Source organism: Chiroxiphia lanceolata, chromosome Z (genome assembly GCF_009829145.1).
Source record: "Chiroxiphia lanceolata isolate bChiLan1 chromosome Z, bChiLan1.pri, whole genome shotgun sequence".
In the NCBI taxonomy this organism is placed as follows: domain Eukaryota; kingdom Metazoa; phylum Chordata; class Aves; order Passeriformes; family Pipridae; genus Chiroxiphia; species Chiroxiphia lanceolata.
The window spans coordinates 52,385,025-52,401,817 of NC_045671.1; the positions used below are offsets into that span (position 1 = coordinate 52,385,025).

The 16,793-nt window shown below is 38.1% G+C and overlaps 1 protein-coding gene across 1 annotated transcript in view; it reads right to left on the bottom strand.

Moving 5' to 3' along the window:
• Nucleotides 1-16,793, bottom strand: part of FAM172A (family with sequence similarity 172 member A) — a 202,224-nt gene that overhangs the window by 36,155 nt on the left and 149,276 nt on the right. The window contains exon 10 of the mRNA XM_032676697.1: nt 8,306-8,425. Within this exon, the coding sequence (XP_032532588.1) occupies nt 8,306-8,425 (120 nt within the window). The remainder of the gene's footprint in view (nt 1-8,305; nt 8,426-16,793) is intronic.

Consider the following 16,793-nt stretch of genomic DNA (forward strand, 5'->3'; position numbering starts at 1 on the left):
GGAAAATTGAGAGCAGTAAAATACTTTGAGGATACATGAACATTAGCAAGTACCAAATTCAAAGACACTTTAGAAACAAAAATTTAGTACCATTTTGGTTGCATTGACCAAAATCCTACCCAGAAGAACAACAGTACTGAAGTTCACCTTGAGCAAATTATGTTAAGTGCACTGAAAATAGAAAGTTCCATTCTCAGCATACTACCAAAGAAATACTGACAAATAGAACTATGGACAAATAGACATACAGAATGAAAATAAAAAAAATTTAATAGAAGATACAGTTATATAAGTTGAGCAACAAGAGAACAAGTACATGGAAGTATGAGAATAACTGCTACAGATCAGAAATCTTTTCATGCAGAAACCTATATGTTCACTGTGTAGTGTATGGATTTTAAAACAGTGCAAAGAAATTATAAAAATATAAAACTAATGAAATGATGCAACTCTAGAAAAGTCTCTGCAAAGACATGCAGAAATACTTTTCACCTCCAAGTCCCATAGGATACAAACACATATTTCCAAGTAATCCTAACTTTTACCCATCACCAGTGTTTATTTTATAATCAACATTCCAACTTTGATGTCAACCTACAAAATTAATATGAATGGTACAACGAGATGAAAAGTGTTGATGGGTGGTGCCTGCAATTACTACTCAGTATAACATTCCAGTCCACGAAACATTGCCCTTCTCTTTTTGGAAAGAAGTGAGGAAGGGGCATATGTATAGCTAGCCAGAGACCAGGGACTGAACTGAATGAAGCAAGAGATATCACATTAGCAAATGATTAAGAGGAAGCAAAATGTAACGAGGCTGAGCATGTTATTTAGAGCAAAGTAATGAGGAGGGATGAATATGCAAAAAAGAAGTTTTGCATATTCTGGAAGTGGCCAGTGCTCAGGCTTTCATTGCTGCCATCCTCTCCTCTCACTTAGCAGCATGGCTAAGAAGGCTGTGGATGACTGAGGAACGGGATGCCTACATGGCATTTAAACTAAACCACTAAAAAATGAAAAAAGACACGCAGTTATGATGCTATGAACTGTGGGGTAATCGTTCAATATTTCTCTGTCTCTTTCTGTTAGAGCATCCTTCCAGACTGCAAGCGCTTTAGGAAAAGTCACTACTATGTGATTGCTACTGCAACACAAATGGATAATAACAATAAACATTAGCAGGTGAAATAATGATGTCAGTGTACACTTGTCAGCTTATTTATTTAGGCCAAGAGTGGCCTAGAATGTTTACCTGCTCTGTGTTAGAATGGGCAATATATGCATAAAAATATATATATGTGTATACACACAAGAAGCTGTTCCCTAGAGCAGGCAGCGACACATACTAAGATATTTCAGTATTTTTTGCTTAATCTATCATTTAATTTCCTTACTGCTGCAAATCTTCACCACAAGATCTGCAATACCTGTTGCTTTCTACCTCAAGCTGAAACTTGGGCATTTCAAAAAGCATTAGCAAAAATGATTCCACTGTTTCCCAAAACAAGTAAGGAGGAGGGGAAAAGTTATTTGCAAACACTGCTGTTTAGAAGTTTGACCTGGTTTTGGTTCAAATTCAGTGCTTCCAGTGGCATGAGCGTAGAGTCCGAGAGGCACCAACTCCAGAAAAATTAATCCAAAATGGGTCCAACTGTTCATGGCTGAAAACATGCACTTGCGTTTGCTGGTTTTCAGAGGAACGTGGACTCCTGGGTCACACCAAGGACTGACACTCTCGGCCAATTACTCACATAACTCTTGCCATGTGTGGGTCACACTGGGTAGCAGCTTTGCCCTAGTCCTGTTCCCAAACAGGACACACTATTACACACTAAATTTATTCATGACCAGTTTTAATCCATTTGTTCCCGTGCCAACATTGTTCTTTGGTTTATACAGCTCTCTCTCCCTGCTGTTTATTCTTCTGATGTATTTGCTGAGTGCTACCAATCCCTCTAAGCTTTCCTTTACCAGGCTGAACAAGCCATGCTTTTAAAACTGTTTCTGCAACAAATACTGAATAGATGCTGAACCTTCTCTTTCTAGATATAGCTACCAGAGTTAATGTAAGAGCAACGGCAGATTACACAGCTCTTATTAAGACTGATAAGCCTAGAGGGTGTGTGTACTATCTCAATGGCTATATTGATTCTGGTGCTTATGATAGGTAGGACATCTCCATGTAGCACCATGTCATGGCAGATCTGTGGATTCTTCATTGTTTCTAGTAAAACACATTTTCCATTGCTCTGAGGTACCAACACCTCTTCCTCATATCTCTCCCAGATTAAATTAATCTTCTCAAATGTCTCAAATTACCTCAGATTAATCACACCAGAATGCTGGTCAGCATTAGTATTTCCCTTCCTGGGACAGAAAAAGTGAAAAAATCACAGTATCACATTTGACTCTTTTGTTTTGTTACATGTTAGTTTTGTCATTTACTTATAGTCATTGGTGATGAAGCTGCTTGTCCGAGGGATTCTCCATCCCTGCTGTTCCCTGTTGATGACATCATTCTTCATGCACAAATACAGATGACTAGCCAGTCAATGCCTGTGTCCTGAATTTGTATTATTTCCTTTAATTTCTATTACTGAAGAAATTCTACTTCTAAATACCAGCCGTGACTTCACTGCTTCATGCCAGAAGCCAGTATCATGAGCACATACATAACTTTGTATGCCTATGGTAGTAACAGGAATACTAAAAGAAATCTTTATCAAGGTTAAAGACCCTAGTCCTGCCCAACCCACTGTTGTGTCTCCATTAACTCTCTTGTCCACTCTCATATCTTGTTTGACCTTTTTCAGATGAACGAGCATTTTTCCAAGAAGCATAACAAAGAATAGTGGAATAAATAACCAAAGGAAATTAAGATTCTGTTTTTACTTTCAGACTTGTTTTTCTCAGTGTGCACATCTAAGCCAGACCTGACTCAAAGAGATGCTAATGTAAATGTACAACACAGAAAAAGATGAGACCTAAAACAGGTAACTCAACCTGAGATGACTTGTCCAAAGACCAGACATATAACCCAAATCCCCATAAACCTACAAGAAGCATCCCATATTGCTCTCCCTACTGATGTTCAACATTTAAAGAGTGTTCTTTTTTTTTTTTTGTGATAAGTGCTCACAAAGCCTTGGACATTGAGGTGTTTTGCTTCTCAGCTCTCTACTTCCACCTCGCTCTCATGCATCCTACAGCCATCACAGATCTTATATTATCTCTACCACACATCAGTAGAGATATTTTGATTTAATGTGTCAGCCAGGGGAATTAAGAGTTGCATATCCACAGTACCAACTCATCAATTCTCAAGGCAAACTAAATTTAAAAAATAAGTAGATATATTTGTATTAGTATATATAAAAAGCTAAATACAACAAATCATTCAGTCTGAGACTTCAGGAAATTAAATTAATGAAAAACTAATGACAGGTTCACAGCTCAGTCATTAAGGTTCCTAAATTGCATTTTGCCTGTGCCAGAATACTGATGCAGCCTCAGAGACTCACAGGTAGCTCAGCAGGTACCCGTCTATCATCATTATTATGGCACCTATCAGCTCTAGTCAGGGTCAGGTCCTCGCCATACTCGGCACAATACAGCAAAATGAAGTAGCAGCATATTGCAGACAGTATCTCAAAATGATGGACCTAAAATTACTTCAAATGGACAAAATTGTCAGATTTTGATGGAATTAGGACTCTACAGTAGACAAAGTAATTTGAACAGTGTATTTTAAGGGCTCTCATTTTAACAAAGCTGCCTAAAAATACACACACACACACATTTTTATCTATACCTTTGTGCAAATTATCAATATATATATTCAATATTTAAGCCAACAAAGACCATAATGAATAGTTTCTCATCCGCTAAAGACAATGAACCTACTTTCCTTCTCCTAATTATTACATTTCCCTGGGTACTTTGTATTTTTACAGCAGTATGAGTGTTGTAACCTGGAGATACCACTACTGATTCTCAAAATTTTGTCACAGTTCCCATGTTATTTGGTTTTTCTCCTGTGTGGGTCTTTCATGCAGGCGATGACAAGGAAAAGCATTCTTCTTAAAGCAAAATAATTGTAAACCCACAAAATTTGGCAGAAAAATTCAAAGGAGGCATTGTACCAGAAACTTCTTATTTTCTGTAAACTAAATATAAAATTGACTCCATCAACTTGAAATTCTCACTCTCTGTTAAATTTCATAAAATTTTTATAAGCTTGGAGTTGGGAAAGTTTCTCAACCATCAACTAACGCAAACCGCTTCTGAAAATAAATCCCTGACTACATCGTGCAAGGGATAACAGAAGTAAGAAGTTGCGATGTGGTTCACGAATCATGGCTTGAACACAGTGACCCAACAATTACTTTTAGTAGTGTGTATTCAAAAAGTAATTTATGTGTAGATATTATTAGATACACATTTAATTTCAAACCACAATTACATAATGTTTTAATTACTAAATATTGATACATTTTAACATATGGTTTATGATTTAGTACTTCTAATTCAAGCTATAAACATTACAACAACAATACAACTAATTACATTTATTGGTGAAACTTTAATTCCTATACATATTAATCACTTTCAATTGTTCCCCTAGTAATCTATGACACAGCAAGGTACAGAAGAGGAGACTGAGGGGAGACCTCATTGCAGTCTACAACTTCCTCATGAGGGGAAGAAGAGGGTCAAACACTGATCTCTTCTCTGTGGTGACCAGTGACAGGACCCAAGGGAATGGCCTGAAGTGTCAGGGGAGGTCTAGGTTGTATATTAGAAGAAGGTTCCTCACCTCGAGGGTGGTTGTGTGCTGGAGTAGGCTCTCCAGAGAAGTAGAGTCACAGCACAAAGCCTGCCAGAGTTCAAGAAGTGTTTGGATGATATCTCAGGCACATGGTGTGATGCCTGGAGATGGTTCTTTCCAGGGCTAAGGTTTGGATTCAATGATCCTTGTGGGTTCCTTCCAACTCAGCATATTCTGTGAGTATTTCTGTGAGAAAATGTGTGCCTACGTTGCAGTAACTGGGTAACAGCTTCTGTGCATTCGAGCATGATATTACAGACTCATCCTGTTTTTCTTTACATCTTGCTATCACAGACACAAGAAAATGTAGATCAAAAAGTTGCAAAGACCAATAAAATTTTTAGATGCTGTGGCATGTATTTGAAAATTGCTGACAAGTTTTACTGGTTTGTTTAATGAAGGACTTACAAATCATAGCCTGATGTTTATGGTGAGATTAAAGTTAGAATGAAGACAGGTTTGGCCACCAAAGTTTTGCAAACAAAAATTATACTCTTCTTTCACCAGTTTCACATGTGATGGTCCTATTTGGTCTCTTTTCACTTTGAGCTTCCCAATAAAGTGCATGCACATCCCAGTCAAGCGACAAGGCAGAGCAGAGCTTTTCCTGTAGTACCTCCTTTAGGAGCTGTAAACAAAGAAGCACCTGGAAAGGTACTGCCCCTGCAAGGCTGAACACTTCTCTGCATTGTTCTTAGAGTGGCAGCTCCTCCCACATTATGATACAAAGGCCTATGAACAAGTCTTTGCTTAATATCAGGTTTAGCTGGGTTTCTCTGCTTAATGCAAGAACATCCCATTTTCACCAAGAGCCTTGCACCTTGATGAACTGGCAAGCTGGGGATGTCTGTAGCTGAGATTACTGCAAGCCATCAGGACAGACCTCACAGCACTTAACAGGCAAAGTGAATTAAAAAGATATTAATTGAAAACGCAAATGTTTCTGGACTTTTTCCTGCTTGTTTTTTTTTTCCCTGCAGGCAAAATAAAATTCAGAGGGCTCAGGGAGAAACCTTCACTCTAAATTAAAGCCATATGCTTCACACTGCTCTCCTGTAAGAGGCACGGATGCAGAAGGAGCAGCTGTGCAACAGGTCTCCATAACAACTGTAACCTACAATTTCATGAATCAGTTGACCCAAAATCCTTGCAAAGGAAGTGCAGAAGTGGTACAGTTGCTATGTGGTGTAGCTGCTCTATCAACCTCATCATCACCCCCACAAGAAGCAAGGAAAAAAAGAAAAGTGATCGAAATTTGTCATAAGACAGTAATTGCCCATCAGCTGCTCCATTTCTTTTTTTGAGCTCTTTGCAATTACTAAGTGCCATATGGATATAAAGTTTAAGAGAAAGGACATGATAACAAAATAAAATCTTACAAATTAATATCGTGAAAAAAATAGTTCAGGGTTTATTTCAATGACCTCTCCTTCAGTGTATGAATTATTTAATCAAACTGCTTTCAATGGAACTCAGATATCAAACCACCTCTATGAAAACCAGGTGTTAATATCCTTTGACTTTTTAGAAAAACATTGGACTACATTAAAAATACATTTCAGGTCTAGTTTTGCATGTCAGATATGTGATGTGTCAATGGTTATATATTATATTCTTCCTCTCAGGCATGCATCTCCTGCAGAGACAGCAGACTATAGAAGCTGACCCTTACTGAGACCATCTTGTCTCTCAGACAAAGGCCTTTTTTAATTTCTTACTCACTGGTTGCTTCCCGTGATGGATGAAAACTTTAGCTCAGCTTGTGATAATTTCACAGGCCCTGAGCACCCTGACCCTAGAAGCCCCAAGGTTAGAAGTCTAGTCTTGTTCGGAAACATCAACGTTCTTCATATTAAAGTAGAACAAAAGTGAAGAAATATCCACCAGTGTGACCAGAGAAACAGGAAAAATGGGAATGACACCTTGGTCATCTGTTACCCATGTGACCTCAACCCACTGACTGAGAAATGTAATGGAAAAGCTCTCTAAGACTCCGTCAAGTCAGCACTTTGTTTAGGAAACAGTGAGAAAGGTCTCTAGTTGATTTTTATTCCTATCCTCTGCTAAACATATGTATCTCTGGGCATTTGGTGATCCAAACAATGTGGTTTTGCAACACCTAGAGATATTCTGCCAATGCTTCACTGTGGACCCGCAAGTTACATGAGAATAATCTGGGCTGAAACACAAGGCGTCTGAAAATAACAACTCAGGAAAGTCAAGACAGTAGAGCTGTTCCGTAAGTTCATTGCATCTGAGGAGCAAAAGGCAAATGCAACACAACCCCTTTTTTGCCCAAAGATGTGGTTATATGGGGAATTATTCACCTTCAGGGTCTCTTAAAAATTTAGTTTTGAGACTTCGAGATTTCGTGGAAGATGATCAATTCTCAAATGATCTTTAGATCAGGAAAATGAACACTTCTCAAATCTCAAATCTGTACATGTCATACATATTTTATAAATACTCCTTCAGAAGCACAGGGAAAATGAAAATGGCACTAATTTCTACAAACAAAAAGGGTTAATAAAAATCCTAAGTTCTTAAAGTAATAAAAGTGGTCATGTACTAGACAGTTCTTGCTATAAGAATTAAAGATTAAAACCAAAACACTCATGCATGCTCTTACTTAACTAAGGCATTCATCTTATGGTCAGGTAGGAACCACTTCAATCAACTTTCAGTTATATTAAACTAACGTGTTGTAGGCAAAAAATGTACATATATATCTGCTGATTCCCATGTTTTTTTAGTTTTCTTCAATAAAACACATCCTGATTACACCAGCGTCTCAAATTAAGTGAACAGGCACTGAAAGAATGGTATACAAGATCAACAGGCAGCTTTGTACACCAGATAGGGTCAACACATCTGCCTTTAGAGAAAATGGTGGAAGACCAACAAACTGGATATTCAGCAAGCCCAGCACCAAGTGCAGGGCACCTTTACACTGAGCAGAGTTTACCCTGTCTTACATTACTTCAGGGTTTAGACACAGCCTAATAAATGGCAAAACATGTCTTCCCAGTAACTTCTGTAAACCTTCGTGGAAAAACTGCAAAACTGAGTAAAACCCCTAAATTTCCCCTCATGTTCAGTTTCAATCTATGTACAGAAAGTTGCATTTGTTAATGTGATTTTGCTTAAAAACTGTGCTTATATATCCTCAGTCTATACCTCCTGCTGTCCCACAGCAGAAACTGGTGGCTTTTGGTATACAACATGGACAAGGAGGATCTAATGCATCTGTTTTCCTCCAGTCTTTCAGGTTCATGCACACTTGGGACCTTATTATCTATCTCAAAGCCAGAAAAAATGTAATGACCTTGCAGTTGCAAAGAAATCCTCACAGACCCGTACATGACTACTAGTTCAGTTGTTCCTGTATGGCTACTTTCAAGAAGGTGATCACAAAGAATTTAGAAAATCTGTGACAGTCTTCAGGAAAGAAGGCAATGGAGAATTCACACTTACCAACTCTACAAAGGCAAGTCCACCATAACTGTGAGCAACAAAAAACACGTTCTCTGCAGCTGACTGGGAAATAAAATGGTCCCAAACATAAATTGCATGTTCTTCAGGAGATCCATTATCCTGCAGAAAGAAATTACATTTGTGACAATTACCTTTAAAAAATGCTAATTCTGTCTAAAAGCAAAGTGTTCTTATATGTTAAAATGTTTTGTTAAAACAAACCTCAAATGCATATACTCTAGTGTCAAAAAAAGAACAGATTCTTTTGTCCAAGTAAAGAAAATTCAGGATTGCAATTTAAAGGCAGTAAAACTGTTGGGTTTTGTGACTTACTTTAATATAGACAACAAAAATTATGCATCTGCAAAATTTTATCTAAATACCATGACAACAATTGTGCTAAACAGAGGCATGCAAAGAAACTATGAGCCACTGCTTGGATTTTCATTCTTTTGACAAGTCTTTGTCAAACGTTTGTTCGCTGATGGTTTGTTTAAAGTAGTTATGCCTTAGTCTGATAAAACAAATAAAACCAGGTAGGAACAATATAAAAACAGAATCATAGAATCACTTAGGTTGGAAAACACCTATAATTTCAGGTTTTGCATTTTTTTTTTCATATTATGGGCCACTGGAAATCTGCCAAAGATTAAAATTACGGTATTTGCAACTACTCTTTTAAATGCTACTTCTTGTGACTGTGGACTATGAGACACAGCACAAATAAAACACCTCTTGTTTGGTTGCAGCCATTACTTTGGAATCTTTGGTAGTTAGGGGAACCCTTTTTCTTATTATTGAACAAGATTTTGTCAAAGTCAGCCAATGTAAGAATCACTGAAGGCACTAGAGTGATGTACACTGATCTTACTGCACTCCCATCAAAAGTTGGGGTTGTACACTCACACCTTAGAGGCTCTCAGAAAGCACTGTACCCCACTATATTTTCCTTATTTCTCAGTTTGTCAAGGTTGTAACTACAAATCTGGTCTAGTCTCAGGTGACAAGAGTAAGATGCTCTGCTACGTCCCCTGCTCCACCAGTATTTCACACCCCCAGCATAACAATGCAGCCTCTTTCCAAACTCTTCAGTGCTAGAAAGAGCTGATCAGTCAAGGTCATGTAATTTCCTAAAATTTGTATCCCTCTTCCCTTTGCTCTGCTCCACCAACAACTTCACACCCTTAGGTGACTCTGACACAGACCACAAAAGCATTGTCTCCGGGGAAAAAAAGCACAAACCAGTAAAAGCCACTGGCAATCAGAAGCTGCTAATTACGCAGTGTGAATTATTGTAATTATTGTAACTTTACCAACAATGTTGAAGTGATTTAGGTTGCAGTGATTTATTTCTGCAACTCAGTTTTGAGAATTTAAGCTCTTATAAATGTCTAAAATTGGTGGGAAGAGAGATAACTAAATAATATGGTGGACTTCCGCTTTTACTTCTATTTTCATGCCCTGTTTCTTAAGAATGAGATGGCTACAAATCTTTCACAGATCTGGACCCAAAGTTCTTAAAACAATTAAGTGCTTTTATAGGTTTTTCTCTGCAGCAGCAATGATTAAAAGCCAAAAACACTGAATTCGTCTTAATCCTGCTGTTGATTGACTATGACAGAACATAGTTTTAACTAATTATGTATCAACTATTGTAAACCACTTCATTATAGGAAAGGGCTTATATCAAAACAGTTTACTGCTGTTTTGAAATTTGATTGTAGAGATAAGGAAAGGAGATAAAGACTCCTTCCTTTGTGAGGGAAGTGGGAAGTTTTTCCAAAGATATTTCATGAAGAAAATATGATTGACAGACCAGTTATTAAGATAAAGCTGAAGGATAACTTGAACAGAGTTTCCTACGGAAAAGTGATGTACTTTAATTAAGATACGGATGGAAACCACACATTAAAACACTGGGAGAATTTTAAAATTACTAGTTTATCTGAAAGATTTCTTTTAGTTAAATACACGGGAGGTACTTTTTAAAAATAATAATTTTACCATAAATACTCTTAACTGCAATTTTTGTATAGCTACCCAACCCTGCTTTAACATTCTGAGAAAAAAAGGAGGTTGTTTCTGGTTCATATAGCATTTTCAGGTGTTTTGTATTTTTTATTCTACATGCTATTGGGAAAAGCACACAACCTCAGATTCCACAAGACTAAGATATCAGCAAGAAGCTTCTGAACTCAGCCCAAAGAAGCTTCCACCAATTAAAGCATAACCAGTGGTCTAGTAAACAAATCAATAACTGCACAGCTTCACAGTCCAGTACAAAGATTCAATAAGATTCTATAAAAGCAAAAAGAATTAGCTAGAATGAGTTAGATATAGACTGTAACTATGGTTTCCTTTATTACTGGTGAAAAAAAAGCCATAAAATGTCAGGATAAACTGTGTTGTTGTACATACTCTGCTAGGCCCTAAACGAGGTAAGAAAAGCACATACGTGTGAGAAGGAGTTCAGAGGAGTCCTATCTGCTTAGAAGAAAAGCTCTCTCTTCAGAGCATCTGCTTATTTTTTCCTCTTATAACAAGCCCATATTTTAAACAACTCAGACAGAGAATAACCTGGCACCACGTCTGTGCAAGAAACATCTGGCTGTGGGAGCAGAGCACAGTCAGTCTCCTTAGGATTTCAAATTGCGCTGGGTCTGTGAGGATTAACCTCCTCTGCCTGGCCTGTATTAAATTATGAGGCTGGATGCTGCATTTTCAGTATGAAAGGTGACAGTCTCAGCAGCTGTTGCTTTCTGTCATTTTACTACAGCTAAATTCAATGCACTTACATAGGACATTGTTAAATTATTTGATAGAGAGGGGGTCTCTTGGTCATGCTTTACATAATTATCTATATGACTGTACAGAAATAAATGGAGATTAGCCAGCAGAAATTACACTTTGTACCTCAAAAGGCATCTGAGGCTGAATGCATTCTTGTTTGTGAAACAGACTGAGAGGGAAAAGTTCTGGAAAAGCTGAACTTAGATTTCCAGCTACTGAAAGCTGGAAGACATGGATGTCTTTTCCCTAATAACTATTATATTTTAGTTCTTTTCACCAATAAAAACAGAGCAAATATAACTCATTTACCATCAGTGATTATTAATGCTATGGAGACTACAAGATATTGAACACCTGTCATACTTGGATGCAGCAAGTCCCACTGAAGATTGCCTTGGAGATAAAGGTGATTAAAATCATTTAACCCAAGTATTGCTGAGAGATTTTAGATTGCTGATTTATTCCTTTTCCTGAATGCTAGAGAAAACACATATTCTGGATCCTGCTATAAAAGGGGCATCCATAAAAGTAATACAGAAGTAAGTAATCAGATATTAGGTTCTGATTCAGTTAAGGACAGGTGCATGGGGCTAATCAAAAAGATGCTCTTGCCACATATTCTTACTGAATGAGAAATGATCAACAAGTGTTTAGAAATAGAATGAAATTTTATTTTATGTGGAAGAGATGAGTATTGGCAAATACTAGTCTAAGAACAGATTCCCTTTGCTAGTGATAAAAGGCTTTTTCCCCCAGTATTTTTAAAAGCAGTCTCTTAACTATATATAAAAAACACCTCGCTTTTTAAACCAAAGTAGCGATTGCTCAAAAAAATAGTTAATATGGAGCTTTTAATTTTAATATCAAAAATTTAATCAAATAATTTCACAGTACAGTCTATGAAAATAATATCATAATGATTAATAAATTTGTGTTTCATATATATCTGAAGGCATTTAATATCCCAGAGCCAGAACCTCTCCCACAGATGCTTGAAGCAGCAGCTTTTGGAAGAGAAGACGTTGCCAGCCACTGATGTGCTCAGCCTCAAGTCAAGGCCTGGGATGAGTTAGGGACGTCCTGGGCTCCTCCAGCCTAGATCAGCTGGGCTCAGTTTTGGAGGATCTTACACTAAGAACGGTAGCTCAAAACTACATTGTTTTGGGCTCTATGCAGTGCTGACAGAAATACACTTGTACAAAATTCTGCTCCATGTTTTGTTTCAAAAGAAGATTTTGCTTTGAGAAAACTAACTTGCAGATTTAAAATTCTCTCTGTAGTAGTTTTTAAGTCCCTGAAAACTGAAAATGATTGTGGGTAAATACCCAGGGCATCCACTGGACAGAGAAGTGGAGGTAGGGAACTCAGATTTTGGTCTGCCATTTTTTTCCAGTATTGTTAGTGCTAGGAGTTGAAAGGTATATAGCATTTTAATGGCTGGAGCCATTAGGAATACACAGATAAGCAGTGTGCACATGGTGAATACTACGTTATGTTCAGTTGCATTCAAGAAACAGGTTAAATTTACTAATGTAATACCACAGTCATTAACTGTCAAATACCAAGCTCAAGTAATGCAGCAACTGAAGCCTTATCAACTATGCCAGATTCTAACACCTAGACATTGTGAGGTCTGCAGTTATGATGGACTACCTGAGTTGATAACACATGGAATTATCTAAACAACATTTGCATATTTGTGTAATTATTTCCTAAGGTTAATTAGCTCTTTGCAAAGCAGCTTGCCCTTTGAGAGTGCTTACTGTGACAGGTCCACATATTTCCTGTTTCAGTGCCAAATTTTACTTTATTCTTTTTTTTAAGGTAGCCTGTTGCTGGAAAGTTAGAGATGGGACAAGAGCTGGAGGCTTTGAACCGCCATTGACTTTACTGGGGAAGAGCAGCTCAGATGCCACCTTAAACTTCTAATTCTCTAATTCATCAAAACTAAAAAAAAACTCAAATAAAGAAAAATCAATTTAGTTCAGCTCTGGGAACAGCTCTCTCCTTCTACTTTTTCTTTTTTTTTTTTTTTTTTTAAATCAAGGAGTTGGAATAACATTTTTGGGGGAAAAGTGAAAAGTGGAATGCACGCAAACAGGGAAATATGCCATACAGCTGAATAGCTTTTTAACAATTTATTTGAAGGTGGTTTCTATAATTACAAATTATCACAGCAAAACAATTTCCCCTTCTAGCTCAATGAGCTAATGTAAACAAGTATGGTACCCATGTTAAATACAGGACAAGAGAACTGCACACTGGCTAGAAGGCTCACCTCTTCTGTCTCTGGAGATGTTAGATCCTTCCCCACCAGCACCACCTTGACAGTTGCACACAGCTTGTCCCATTGCCTTAGGGGGCCATGGGTCAGGCAAATTTTTGCAATTCCCCCCAAATCTTCCAAAAATAATTATCTTAAAATTAATATATAATGTAAGTATAACAACATTCTTTTTCAACAGCACCCTTATGAGTACTAAATAATACTTATTAACTGCTGCATTTTCCTCATTCCTTTTGCAAATATTTGCCTTACACGAGACAAAAACTTTTTCATAAGGGTAGAACATAATGAACCCATATGATGGGTTGCTACCACCAGAGCAGCACCAAAATCTCAGTGCAGGACAAGGTCTAGGAGCCTTTTGTCATTGTTTAAATCTGCTAAATATAGATTCCCTCTGTCCCAGGTGTTTATGAGGCTGTTTTTGAAATGAGTCCGACACAGTTCTTTCTGGGATGTCATGTCACCACAGGACTTGCTTTCCAAAGCCCGAGAAGGTGTTCTGGGCAGTGGTGTGAGGCACAGGGTACATCTCCAGCCATCCAGTGGTTGTTTCCACCATTGTCAGCACGTAGCACTTGCCTTGGAGGGTTTGCAGGAGTGTGATGCAATCAATCTGCTGGGCCTCCCCATATTTATATTTCAGTCATTGTCCCCCATTTCACAGAGGCTTTACCTGCTTGGCCTGCTTGATTGCAGTGCATATTTCACAGTTATGGATAACTTTAGTGTCCTCCCCTCGATCATGAGCCCAACTCTCTCTCGCATCTCTTCCCTGATGATGTGAGGCATCATGGGCCCACTGAGCCAGAAATAATTCACCCTTATGTTGCCAGTCCAGATCCACCAGAGACACTTTAATTTTGAGACTATTAAATTTTTAATCTTGGCAGCCAATCCACCTGTGCATTGTTGTGATGTTCTTCAGTAGCCTGACTCTTCAGTACGTGTGCATCTACATGACGTACTTTTGCAGCCAACTTCTCTACCCAGGCAGCCTTACCCAGATGGGTTTCCCACTGTGCTGCCAATTATCTTTTTTCCATCACTCCAGCCACCCTCCCAGTGCATTTTCTACCATCCATGAGTCAGTGTAGAGGACGAGCACTGCCCATTTCTCTTATTCAACAAGAATTCCTTTCTTTTGCTCTCCAGTGGTGGCAGAGAGGTCCTACAGAATAATAACCTAGACAAGCCCACACAGCTCCAGGTTCTGCCCCCTCACGGCTACTGAGAAAAAATTAACTCTGTCCTGACCACAAACCAGACAGGTTTGAAGGCAACAAAGCTGAAACAGAAGCCAAAAAAATAGTCAGCGTGTAATTCCCCCCAACCCACCCCCACCTAAGATAGTAGCTATGGCATTACAACCAGAAAAGAGGATGAAAGTAAAGAGAGGATATAAACTGAAAACAGGAAAAGAAAGTAAAAGTGAAAAGTGGAAGCAAGGATCTTGTATTATATTTCTGCAGTATGAGTATGTAAAGATAAGACTTGAAAGTGTCTAGCTCAGGCCATTTAAAAAAAAGATTCTATCTTTAACTGAGAAATTCCAGTGTATTAGGAAGCACCCCATCCACCTGAAAATCTTTTTTACCATTTTAATCACAAAGTTGAGAGAATTATTGCACAGATATTTCAGAAACGTTCCCTATTCCAGCCTAAGATGTGTTCCCAGCAGGCAGCAGGACATTTTATTAACAGTAGGAATTGTACTTCTGACTTATTTAGTAACATAGGCAACAGTACTCTGTATGCTACATATATGGAGATATGCACACACAAAGATGTGTTGGTTCTTGCAGAACTCTTAAATAACCGGATTTTCAGGAAGGATGGTGATGGACTGCCTTCTATACAGGGGTAATTCCAGCTGTGAAAAACCAGGCAAAAGGAGGTTGCAGAAGAGAACATCAAGACCATCTCAGAGGCAAAGCAGCCATGAGCGGGGAATATAACGGTGGAGGAAAAGTGACAGTGGATGCAAATTTATAACAAATCTTAAATTTGATAACATGCATCTCAAATTCAGTTCAGCAGGTCATACAAGGAGCAGAGGGAAGCAAGGACCACAGAAGACTGACTGAGCAGTGGGTCAAGGGAGTTGTTTTATTTCTGTGTTCTGAGTTGACTGAGAAAGAGACAACTTGAGAGAAAACAAAAGGGGAAGAGATAAAATCATAGACAGCTGATGCTTTGGCCTTGAAAGTGTGAGCAGAGGACACATTTTTTTTGCTCCCTTCTTCTACAGGCTCTGTATGGATTTTATTTGCATATTTTGCCTTACTGAAACCACAAAACCCAGCAGGATTTGATCAACTGTGCAGGTGGCAGAGTGGGTTCATGGTCACCAATATCTGATGCAGCTCTATGGAAATACAGAGCATTGAATCTGCAATGGTTTAACACTAAAATCACGTAAATGCATTATCAGTGAGTGATGTTATTTTATTCAGCATCTGTATTCATATATATTCAGAAATTCCTTACTTTTGACCTCAGCAGGGATTAAATCATGAGCTTTTGGATGTAAAAATGCAAGACTCTTCCACTTCCCTAGGAGGAAGAAGTGGCAAAATAAAAAAATTATATTTTTAAGGGCACTTTCTGAGATGGGGGCAAGATACATACTATACTCTGGCAGTAGGTAGCAGTTGCTTTTGAGATAGAAGGAGATACCAGGTATCACAATAGCTAAGTTTAGTCATTCATGGAGCTGCAGATAGAAATAGCATAGCCATAGTTATTATTTGGCACATGCCTTCAGAAAGCAATATGCCAAAGTGACTTAAGGTTGCTTTTTTCATGTTAGAGATCCCTGCCTTATTCCAAAATCTATTTGAGATGACTCTTTGTAATTTCTTTTGCCTATTTTATTTGTGAAGTGGGACACTGATGGAAGTGTTCCCAATATTGCTTATGAAGCCCTAGTAATGTTGTGTATAGAGTCAACAGCACAAAGGAAAAGTAGAAGTCTTACATACTGTAGTTAAATACACATTTTATTAAGTTAGAGGGAGAGTAGTCCCGCCTCTAAAACTGCTGAAATTTATCAGAAAAGCAAGCAATCTCAACAGTCCTGCTAAACAAACAAGTATTACATGAAATGTGCAATATCTGGCATATCTAAAAGCCAAATAAAAGATGTAAGGCAAAAATGCATTTCACAGAGTAAGACAATATTTAAATTACACCCACCAGTGTAGAGGGGATGAAGGTTTGGCTTGGTAGGAAATGGTGATACCAGCATTTTGCTATGGCATGACTGCTAAGATTAGGCTTAAAATTACAAGTTTTAGCTAATGCATGACTGACAATGTCGAGCCGTGTTTTTTATGTTTTGTGTTTTGGTTCTTCCCCAGGGCCCCTGTTCTCCCCAGCTCCCACCACAATTACCATCCAAGACAACTT